Below are 12,480 nucleotides of genomic sequence, written 5' to 3'. Positions count from 1 at the left end.
AAGGAACACTCACTCTGGCTGTACTTCTTCCAACACAGATCTATTGGTTCTTTTGGCAGCCCATGACACTTTCCTTAACCTATACATTAGCTCCCTAAAATGAGGAACTGACTGGCTTACAAGGTTTCAAGAGGGAGTTTAATGTAAGAGTTTATGGGGTAAGAAAGAGTCCCCACTGAATAGTTTCATTTTGTCTAGATGGGTCTGGTGAGAAGGTAATAAGATTCTTATGATTCAATAGTGAGTGATTGTTATTATGACTAATTGCAAATGTCACAATTGTAAAAGAAGTTTTGTAACAAAAACGGGAAAGTAGTTAATCTTACAGTCCAGGACCATCAAGGGAGAAGAGCACAAGCGGAATGTGGGACTTTATCCAGAGAAGCAGTGACACCAGAGATGGAGAGGCAGAGATGAGGACATGGAGAGAGGGAGCATCTGAGGACTCTAGATTCATGGAAAGAGATGGACTGAGAGCTGGCAACTTGCAGAATGTGCCCTTTGGTGGTTTAAATTATTATATATGCCTGAGTGTTTTTGTTTTTTGTTTTTTTTAAAAAAAAAGCTAAAATGAATAGAGAGAAATATTGTTAATTGGTGGTACATGGTAAGGATTATAATCATTGTATTGAAACAAAGTACATGATTTGTTGAATGTAGAACTGATGATCTGCCTGTAAACTTTCACTCAATTCACAATAAAAACAAACAAACAAACAAAAGAATAAAGCCAGTGAGTAGGCTTGTACAGAATGAGCCAATGATAAGAGCTGGAACAATTCAGAGTTTGTGAGCAAATGGTCAGAAGGTTATTTCTTGTGGACTTCAAAATGTTTGTGCAAAAGTAGAATTACAAGATAACATTATTCTTGCAGAAATTTTTGAGCCTCCTTGTAATCCTGTTGTTGTTAAAAGTGGTTAAGTCCATTTCAATTCATAGCAACCCTGTATAGGGTTTCTGAGGAGTGGCTGGTGGGTTTGTACTGCTGACCTTGTGGTTTGCAGTTCAGTGCTTATCCTACAGTACCACACTGAATAGTTCCTATATTGATTTCCATCTGTTTAAGCAGATTTGAAAGGCTCAAAGGCAGAGAGATCCTGGATGGGTTTGGTGAGTCACACCATCTGCTTCCCAGCCTGACTCCTTACATGTGCATGGTACCAGTTCAGTTGGGTAAAGGTGAGGACTACAAGTTACACTATGATCAGCAGAACTTTGGGCATAAAGCAGAACAACTACTACCTTTCAAAAGCTGCATGCAAGCCGTGGGAAACGGCTTCTAAGTGGACAAGGCCTTATTGGGGTGCTTATGGGAGGGAAAGGAAAAAAAAATAAAAAATAAAATATATGTTTTTTATTTACAATCAAATTATTTCTGTTTTATCAAAGGAATTTGAATTGACTTCAAATAAAAGATAGGGCCAAGTAAAATTGCCAAAATAAATGTAAAAGACTGAGAGTTACATAGACGGAAAAGGGGAAGGACCAGATATTGGGAAGAAAAAAGGGAATGACTGGGGAGGCTAAGGGGAGGTTCTGGTCAAACAGCTAGAGCTGGCAATGGAGACAGTGGGAAGGGATGGCCGAAGTGACCAGATGAGACTAATGAACAGGGAATGGGTAAAGAAGAGTCTGAGAGTTGGGGCAAAGGTGTGATCCCACCCTCCCCACCCCCCAGGAGTAAGGAGGCCAAAACAGTCATTGGTTGAGTATATCATGCATTCATTACAAAACCACTGATTGGCCACTGGCACTGTAGGTTAAAGCACTGGACTTGGTTCAAACCACAGGTTGGCAATTCAAACTCATCATCCGTTCCTAGGAAACCCTATACAGTGCCACTGAGTCAGAGGCAACTGGACAGCACTTAACAACCACTGTGGAAAGGCAACAAAACAAAACAAAAAACCAAACCAACAATCAAGAAGTCAAATTAACCATCAGGGTTTAATTGAGCAAGAAGCTATTCGGAAACTGGGAGTATCCAAAGGCATTTGTTCAACTAACAGAAGGACCGGGTTTTTCATGCACTGGACTGTAAGGTTGGTTTGAATCACAGAATCAGTAGTTCAAACTCACCAACCGTTCCTCAGAAACCATTTACAGGGTCCCTATGAGGCAGAATGGACTTGACACACTTAACAACAACAACAACAACAACAACAACAAGAGTTTCATTAGGGACATTATAATGATTGAATTTTTATTGTTGTTGTTAAGTGTCATTGAGTCACTTCTGACTTGTAGTGACCCTGTGTATGGTTTCCAATGAGCAGCTGGTGGATTTAAAATGCTGGCCTTGTGGTTTGAAGTCCAATGCTGATACTACAGTGCCACACCAGAAGTCATAGGTATTTCCTTATTAAAGGGAAGATTTTACAAAGCAGGGAGCCTTTTGTCATTGTAAAACCACCCCATCTGAGGCTAATGTTACCTTATTTGATTGCTAATTCATTGTAGTACATATCATCACTTTTAGTTATTGTTTTTGATTTTCAGAAACCGGAAGTAACCAGCTCAAACAAGATTCAACTAGTTTGGGCCCTCACATATACACAGAATCTTTCAGCCAGTGGAACCAAAAGAATGAAACCCGCAGCACAAACCCTTAAAACACTTCTTGTATGCCTGAACAGTGAATAAAAAACTGCATGTCCCTTTAAATCAAAGCTTATATGAGTTCAGCCAGTCCCCAGTCTTATTCATGAATATATACAACTTACTTGTCCATCACGCCATAGATCTAAAGATCCTCAGATATTCAGAGTCAGATCTGAGAAACCATCCCCTGGTTTCTTTCTTACCACTCTGCAATAAAGTTACTTTTTCTTTCTCAAAGACCAGTGTCCACAGAGTAGATTTCTGTGCACCCTGGGTAGGGACCTTGTTTGGGCATTCTACAATGATTTCATAGGTATACTTGTCTGACAGGAGTTAGCTGTGTCTGAAATGACAAGTCAGAAGCATCCTTCAGCTTCAAGTGCTTTTCTGGAAAAGGACCTGTGGTTAGAACATTATGGAAACTCTCTATTGTTCTGTCAAGATTTGTATCTGGCACAAATGGCCATTTTATGATTTCTTGTTCTTGGAGAGGCCCAAACCTGACACAAACGCTCATTTTTTTTTTTTTCTTATTTGCTTAACATTGCAAATCAGGCCATCTTGAATAGTGTCTGCTTTCAAGGAGCTCTCAGTCAAGAGGGATGAGCCAAGTACCATATTAACAGTGTTAATAAAAGGAAACACTTCAGCTGGCTGTATAAATAGAAAGCTGCATAGCTTCAAGTCTTGGGTAGAAGACTGGACACATCTCCAGGCAGCCTCACTAGTGAAAAGGATATTCAGGGGCCAATTTTGCAGTCACAGGTCCTGCTGTTTCCTCTTATGCTAAGGACCATTTTTCTTTATGTCTTTGGGAGCTCTACCCCTCAGGGGAGTCATTGCAGAAGATTGGTTATGCTAAACACCTCACCCCAGGGCTTCAATTTTGATTTTTTCCACAGCCATCCAGTCATTTATATAGTCAAGATAGACTCATTTTGAAACTTTGCAAAACCATTTAATTTTTAAAAAAATATCATAGTTCTCGATAATTTGTATCCATGATACTTTGCCCTCTCTTGGATTCCCAAGGAATAGGCTGTGAAGCAGGAAACTCGATACATGTCCTTTATCACTGTCATCTTTTCCTTTGCTCACCCAAAATAGTAATGTGGAGTTAAGTATCACGTTTTTGAGAGCGTTTGAATTTTGTTTGTATATAGCAGGAGTGGTGAACCGATTTTTTGCCAACATTTATAATATCATTCGTGAGCCATACAAAATTATCAATTTAAAGATTAGCCTCCTGTAATTGGTCAGACATTTAATTAACTCACCTCTGATTCGACTTGTTGACACTAAACAACAACAAATGTGATACCTGGAGCCCTAATGTGGCATTATGGGTGAATGCGCTGGACTGCAAAGTTGGTTTGATCCACAAGGTTGACAGTTCAAGCTTACCAGTTGCTCCTCAAAAACCCTATATGGGTTGGAACCCAACTCGATAGCACTTAGCAACCACCACAACAACAATGTGACACCTAGACTTCTGGTGTGGAACTGTGGGCTAAGGCTCTGGACTTTTAAGATCAGTTTGAACTGCAAGGTCATAAGTTCAAGCTCACCAGCCACTCGTCAGAAACCTTATACAGTGTCGCTATGAGTTGAAACTGACTCCACGGCACTTAACAACAACAACAATGAAATCACTGGAACTGCGATTGACTTGGTATGGCCAGACCAAATGATTTTACTGGCCTAGGGCTGCTAATCTCAAGATCAGCCACTTGAAACTGCTAGTGATTTCGCAGGAGAAAGATGAGCCTTTCTGCTCCCATGAAGATTTACAGTCCCAGAAACCCAATACAGGGTTGCTATGAGTGGGAACTCACTGCACGGCTCACCACCACCACCATCATATGACCCTAAGGTTGGATGTTCCCCACTCCTGGTATATACTCTTTTAAATGCTAAGGTTGGTTGATGTGAGCAAAGCAAACACAGAAATAAAGACAGGAAGAATACCGGAGGTGTCCAGAGATTGTAACATGACCACTCTTTATTTGTCCTTTAGCTTCTAGACCTGTGGAAAAGACTTTGTGCTTGGGACCTGCCCCTTTGACCTCTCAGCTTTGCAGCATCCCTTGTTCTACGGACTGCATTGTCTCTCCCTGGTCATCCTGGGGTTTGTGCACCCATGAAAATTGTCAGGATCCTCAAGGAAAGAAAGGTGAGTGTTTGATTTGTGTGCCCCTCAGGTCCTATCAGAGTGTGCATGTTGTAGCTAAGTAGTTGATCAAACCCACTTAGGAAAATATTTGTGAAACTAGGTAATCAGCTCAAGCTGAATGACATTCAGTTGTTATATAAGCAATTGGAGACATTTCTGTGGTGCATATATCCAAATTTGGTTGTGCTTTCAATTTGGCTAATAGATGGGGAAATGCCTGTTAAACTATTTAGTATTCAATAAAAATCTATAGACACATACATACATAATACAAAATGGTTATACTAAAGAAATTTAAAATAATTCATGTAATAATAGCAGAAAGCCACTGTTTAAAATGTATATTACTTATCTGTTTAATGTCCAATTTCTTATGCTGAATTTAATTTTATATTCCTTATTATTTTTAATGTTTGTTGTTGTTAAGTGTTGGCAAGTCAGTTCTGACTCATAGTGACCCTGTATAGGATTTCTGAGGAGCGGCTGATGAGCCTGAATTGCCCACCTTGTGGTTCAAATTGGCCTATTCTACTTCCTTACATAACATGTAACCAGGATGTCTCCAGGCACTGTCAGCTTTTGGATATGGATCGTTGTTGTTGTTAGGTGCCATTGTTGTTAGGTGCTCTGACTCATAGTAACCCTGTGCACAACAGAATGAAACTATGCCACCCTCACACTTAGTGTTATGCTCAGCCCATTGTTGCCACGGTGCCAATCCATCTTGTTGGAGGTCTTCCTCTTTTTCATTGACCTTCCACTTTACCAAACATAATGTCTTTCTCAAGGGAATGGTCCTTGCTAGCAACATGTCCAAAGTACTACTAATAATACTATTAATTCCCACAATTTGCGGCTTTGCAATCCACACATGTAGTATCAAATCATGAAAGTATCTGGTAGTTGCCTATGGGACTCCTTGTCGTTTCTTATGCGTGCTTAGAATCAGGTGTCCGTGTTCTACCTGTGGCCCTTGTGGATTAAAGTCACTGTCTAGAAAATTCCTTGGGTATCATTCAGCTACTGTGGTCACTGTTGTACATACAGACCAAACTTTGCTCTACAGAAAGTTGCCCTTCTTTGTATTCCAAGTTGTAATACACACAACATACCAACTGGGCCTTATATCACTTGGGATACTTGGTTATAAATGGCAAAAACCCATGCCAAATTTTGTTGCTGGTAAGTGTCATCAAGTCTGTTCAAACAGACCTTGTGGTCCAATGCTTATCTTACAGCACTGTACCAGGACTCAAACTAAACGTGTTAGGCCCAGAGGAGGAAATATATTAGTTCATATTGCTGAAAACAGACGTGAAGGTCAAACTGCATTCGCAGTTGTAAATGATGTTATCAAGTCTTTGTCTTTTCCTGTCCCCTTTTATCTACCTTTAAAAATTCTCTGGTTTTCAGTGTCTTGGTTCTACTTTTATCTGTGTTAGACTCTTTTTGAGATAGGCCATCTCTACCAGGATCGGACATTGTTCATTGTTTTGTTCTGCTGTGTATAAGGTCACTATGAGTCGGTGCTGACTCAATGGCACCTAACAACAACAACAACAACATATATAAAAGGAGCTCTGAAAGCGTAGTGGTTACTAATCGGGCTGCTAACCTCAAGGTTGGCAGTTCAAAACTACCAGCTGTTCCATGGGAGAAAGATGAGGCTTTCTGCTGCCGTAAAGATTTACAGCCTCAGAAACCTTGTAGAGGGTTGCTATGAGTCGGAACTGACTCCACGGCACATAACAACATATAGGGAAGGCTGGCATAGATTCCACTTTAGATAGTAAATAAAATAGATAGCAAATAAAGGAATGCCTTTCCCCCATAGTTCTTGGAAGAGTCCTGGAATCGACTCCCATTGTTTGTCTTGCATCATGTGCTTGCCCTTGAGCCAGTTACTCTGACTGGGGATGTGGTGCTTTGATTGGCCAGGTCCTGGACATCTGACCACCATTGAAGCCTGGAGGACAGCTGTCCTATTCAGGTTCCACAAGGAAAAATGAATTACTGGTGTTACACAAAAGTACAATCAATGCTTGGGGTCATATTTAATAGATGTTCACCAACTATTTTGCTCCCTTTAACCCTTATTGTTATGAGACCATAGGTTCTGCATAGAAATTCATAGGATGTTCTTTATTCTAAATCCTATGTTGTATTTTTGTCACTTGAGCCCAGAGTTTTGCCAAATTTTGCAAAAATGACTCTTATTTATTTATTTATTTATTTTTCCAGCCCTTCTTTTCCACATAACCGAGAAATGGTCCTTGGCATGCAACTGGGAGACTCATCCTATTCAGATGCTTCCATTTGCCCTATTTCCCCAATTTGCTCTTATACCAAACTCTCTTCATCCAGCCCTATTTCTCTGTCATATATCAGTTCCTGCCAATATACCGCAGTCCTTCATTCCATCATTAGACTCTACCCCATGTTGTGTCAGTACTTGTTGTTGTCAGGTGCCATCAAGTCGGAACCGACTCATAGTACTTAGACACAGTAAAAACACAACACTTCACAAAATGAGTGACAAAATTAGAGTGTAGAGAATTGAATCAATGTGACCCAAATCTCAAAGTGCACACTAAAGACAAGTATTCCTGTGTCTACAATCCAGTGTCACTTCAAATAACAGATGTCCTTAAGTTGATTTCCTCCTTGACCCTACAGTAGGTTGGATCAAGGAATCAGTCCAGCTATAAGGTTAATAGAGGAGTTCTGTTAGCATAGTGGTTATGAGTCGGGCTGCTAATCTCATGGTCAGTGATTTGCAACTACTAGTGGTTCTGTTGGAGAAAGATGAGGCTTTCTGCTTCCATAAAGATTTATAGCCTCGGAAACCCTATACAGGGTCTCTATGGGTTGAAACCAACTACCAGACATATAACCACCACCACCAGCAAGGTTAGTAGGGCATTAATTTGCCAATTTGAACTATATTAAACATTAATTCAAACTAAACGAAGTCATTTTGGCCTTATGGTTAGCCCACATTAGCCAGTGTTAACCACTGCTCTTGATAGTAAATCATTGAACTGATTTAGTTAATAAGGAAAGGATAATGAGATGCATCTTAGTATTGGAGAATTGTCTTTGAGGAGAGAGAAAGCAGATTTTAGTTGTGTGGGGGAGGGTGGGAACACAAAGAACAGACTGAGAACATCAGGTAACTGGGATGTGTCCCCCCAAAAAATAACAAATACCATCTTGTCATGTTTTCAAAGGGAGGCTCAGCATTGGGGGTTGAATGAAAGAAATAGCAGAGAGGGTAGTACCTCAGCAGCTTTCTTCAAAAACTAGAGGATGGAATAAAATTCACCTCTGTTTTATAAGGACAATTAAAACAAACAAAAATAACCTATTCCCATCAAGTTGATTGTAACTCATGGTGATCCCATATGTTGCAGTGTATACCTGGTCCATAGGGATTTCAAGGTTTCGGACCATTTGGAAGCAGATCGCAAGACCTGTCTTCTAAGGCCCCTCTGGGTGGGCTTGAACCACTAACCTTTTGTTTCATAGAGTGCTTAACTGTTGCAGTACCATTGGGGTTGGTAGGATCCATATTAAGGCTAAATAATAAGCTCTCCACTCTAAGTGATCACAGACAGGGAAGATTGTCACTGCAGTGATTGTTACTCATGTCTGGAAGTCTGCTATTTTATAAATACTTCTCCAGAGCAGGAAGAATTTTGATTTTTGAGGTTTTGTTAAAAACTTGCCAGGACCACCTCTTGGGAAAAATAGAGTATGAAGTTTTCCCTCTAGGGAAATGAATCTGTGCCTACCAGGAGTCCAGGCGTGTTAGAACGATGCTAACTAATCTTGTTATGGTTTCCCATTTGTGAGTGTGAGGGCTCGCATTTTCTCAGTCTTGTTCTGTGTCATGATCTTACCAGAGATTTTACAGTGCCACTGACTGGCAAAAACCAAATGTAGTTTAGAATCTTACGGGAACTGAAATACAAAGGCTAATGTCCAAAACAACAAAAAGACTGGAATTTAAACCAGAGCGGTTCCTTTCACATTTGAATTCCCAACATAAAGAAATGCAGTATACCTACTAGCAGAAATTGAGGACACTCCTAGTTTCTTATGTATGGTATCTCCTTTGTCCTTGTGTCTCTAACATTGTGTTAGCTGCCGTTGACTCACGGTGACCTCAGGTATACAGAATAGACCCATCCGTAAGGTTTTCAGGACTATGACCCTTCAGAAGTGAATCACCAGGGCATCACCATTTGCATCACATGTTAAGTGCCATTGAGTCGCTTCTGACTCATAACAACCCTGTACAGGGCTTCTGAGGACCAGCTGGTGAGCTTGAACTGCCGACCTTGTGGTTCAAACTGACCTTGCAGTCCAGCACATTAACCTGCAGCACCACAGATATGTTAAGCTGTAAGAACTGAGGGAAACACAAGCAGACAAACACAAGAATAAAATACATGTGGAAAGTTGGATGTAATTATTTGGTCTTTTTCTCAGTCACTCTGTTATTGACTTGATTTGTTCCTTTGCTTCATACACCGGAAAGCAGTAAATGTTTTATTAACTAATAGAAGAAATTTGTTATTGTAGAAATTATGTTAATATTACTGCTTTTCTTGATCAGACAGCCTTCAATCCGGAGGCATGTAAAGCATGTAGTTGTCAGCTCTTCAGAGTGCGTCAGGAGATGTGCCGTTGTACACAGCCTCCACAGCCTTCCGTCAGCTATGTGACAGGCAAACACAAGGACCTGTTCTCCTCAGGCCAGCACTCATCAAGTGAAGCCAGGAAGCCTGTCAGAGGAATTGAAATGGGATCAGATTTTATCATCTGTGGCTTTATCTTTGAGATATGCCCAGAGAGTTATAATTACAGGTATATTAAAGAGAAATTATCTGAAAAAAAAAAAAAATGCAGATAGACAAACTATACACGTAGATGCGATGCGGTTTTAAAAATCTTTTTGATATACAGACACACATTTTTATGACCTCCTTGTCCTTTTCAAAGGAGCCTTGATAAAGTAATGGAATGAGTGTTGAGCTGCTAACCACAAGGTCAGTAGTTCAAACACCGTAGCTGCTTCATGGGATAAAGATGAGGCTGTATGTGCCTGTAAAGATTTACCACCTTGGAAGCTCTAAGAAGCAGTCCTGCTGTGTCCTGTACATTTGCTATAAATCAGAATCAAGTTGATCTTGATGGCATGGGGGTTTCTTTTGCGCTTTTTTTTTTTTTTTTTTTTCTTTTTTGGGTGTAACTTTCAGACATACTTTAGAAAGGCTCTTTGCTCACAGAAGTTGTTTTAAAGAGAATTTGATGGATCCTTCTTTGTATGGTGTCTCAGTGTGGTAGACCTTCAGGCACTTCCTTCCTCCTTCTAACACTGCTCCCTCCCGCAAACCTCAAACCTCAAACCTTCCTCCCTCAAATACCTACCATCTTAAAAATCCCCATTGGAAAGCCTATCTTGAAATAGAGAAACCATGCCTGTCTTTATGAAGAGTGTCTTTATGCTGTGAAACAAATCAATGTACAAAACATATTGAAGTAGGAAAATCCAGACACATTTTAGACTTTCTTTAACAATAATAGGGAAAATGTCAACTTTCCATCATCTTTCTCCTGTGGAATAGCTGGTAGTTTAGAACTGCTGACCTTAAGGTTCGCAGCCCGATCCATAACCCCTATGCTACCAGAGCTCCTTAGATAGGATCCACCTATAATGAGAGGTCTGTAAAATGAGTTTGCTATGTTACAGCTAATATAAATGCTAAGACTTCCTTCCTTCCTTCCTTCCTTCCTTCCTTCCTTCCTTCCTTCCTTCCTTCCTTCCTTCCTTCCTCCCTCCCTCCCTCCCTCCCTCCCTCCCTTCCTTCCTTCCTTCCTTGTCCTCATGAGTGTGCATATGTTAGGGATAATGAGGTCCCATAACCATTTCTCATTGTAGGCATTGAGGGTCTTCATTCTCACAATTATATCTATAGATTTATGGTGAGTTGGTTGCAACTTGATTTATAGAGGGAAACTGCACATGCCGCTCAATGACATTATGCTCCTTGAAACATGACACCCCAGAATCCCTCATTAAAGACTGCTAAGTTTCTCCACTCAACTCTGAGCCTCACTTTATCCATATAAATATAAATCATGTGGATCAAAATAAGTTTTTGTGACAATAAATAATTTAAAACCAAACAACTAAATAAGATAAACCTAAAAAAAATAAGTAAGTGTCATATTGGCATTATACGTAAGAACAGAGGTGATTCAGGTAGCGCTCTAGTGAGAACTTGCGGGCCATTGTGTTCTGATGCTCATCAGGGGTAGTTGAGAGTGGCAGATGCTCCCCATGTCTCTATTCCAAGTAGCCAAAGAAAGGAACTGAAACTTTCTGCATGCTTCATTTTGAGTTGGTGACGAAAATAGGGAGGTATGAAACAGGGTGGAACCCACCCCCCACAACACACACATACAACCATACACAGAAGGCTAAATCAGAAAGTATTGTTCTTAGGGTTCTAACTCATACATGCCTAGGTTTACTCCAAACAAAGCATGTTTAAACATGTCTCTCTTATCAGTAAATGGTTGCAGACAAGTCCTGTCAGTAATACATTATCTTAGTCTTGTTAGGGTGTCTTCAAAACATAGATCCAGCTAAAACAGTGGCTTCTAAAGGGATCTTCTGGGCCAAGAAAATTCAAGGATGAGAGGTCAGCTCAGAAAGTTACAACAAAACTGCTTTATAGAATTCTAAAGGGGTAATCTTGATAGATTTTTGTAAAGGACACAGGATGAGCAGAGGGCTTTATTCTGAAGCAGTTTAAAACAATGTTGAAGGGTGACTGGGTGAGAAAAAGGATTGAAAAATAACACAGAATTTTCCCACCATGGCAGTGTACTTGCTCATTCCTCAAGGTTATCAAGTGCTTCCTGACAAGAACTTCATTAGGAAAACTCACCTCATCCTCCCATCCACCTACAACTATGATCTTGTCACTTGAGTCTTTTTGTTTCCAAACTCAACCCTGAAAAGGGATACAATTTTGAGACCCTCTGCCATTTTTACATGGTGTGAAGTGAAGCTCACAGAATTCTTTGGGGACGATTTAGAGGAATGGAAACACTGCCATCAGAAATATATAGTCATTGATGGAGCATATATGTTGAGAAACAGTAGCTTCACATCTTGATATTTTTGTTTAATAAAGATTTCTATGATTCTGTAGTAATATATATAGATATATGGCGCTGCAGCACAATGCACTAGACTGGATGGAACTGACTCGATGACACTGAACAACAACAACACACACGCACACATGTATTTGTGTTTGTTGTTAAGTGTCCTCAAGTTGGTTCCAACCAATAGTGACCCTGAATAGGATTTCTGAGGAGTGGCTGATGAGCTTGAACTGTCGACCTTCTGGTTCAATCAGGTTTGCAGTCCAACACATTAATCTGCAAAGTATGTGTAGCCTACAGTGCCACACCAGGACCCTATATATATATAAATATACACAGAAAGTTCTGGTGTGGTGCTGTAAGATAAGCACTCAACCACAACATTGATTTTGAACCGCAAGGTTGACGGTTCAAACCTAGTAGCCATTCCTCGGAAACCCTATACAGCATCTCTATGAGTCAGAAATGAATCAATGGCACTTAACAACAACATATATATGCACTGTTGTTGGATAAAGCA

At 40.2% G+C, this 12,480-nt stretch overlaps 1 protein-coding gene across 1 annotated transcript in view; it reads left to right on the top strand.

The window, feature by feature from the left end:
- THSD7B (thrombospondin, type I, domain containing 7B) overlaps positions 1 to 12,480 on the top strand; it is a 904,077-nt gene that overhangs the window by 159,105 nt on the left and 732,492 nt on the right. Inside the window, exon 5 of the mRNA XM_006834598.1 lies at positions 4,620 to 4,775. Coding sequence (XP_006834661.1) covers positions 4,620 to 4,775 — 156 coding nt within the window. The remainder of the gene's footprint in view (positions 1 to 4,619; positions 4,776 to 12,480) is intronic.

The sequence above is a fragment of the Chrysochloris asiatica genome, unplaced genomic scaffold (genome assembly GCF_000296735.1).
Source record: "Chrysochloris asiatica unplaced genomic scaffold, ChrAsi1.0 scaffold00012, whole genome shotgun sequence".
Lineage (NCBI taxonomy): Eukaryota > Metazoa > Chordata > Mammalia > Afrosoricida > Chrysochloridae > Chrysochloris > Chrysochloris asiatica.
The sequence above is the reverse complement of the archived record's forward strand: the minus strand, read 5'-3'. Positions and strand labels throughout refer to the sequence as shown.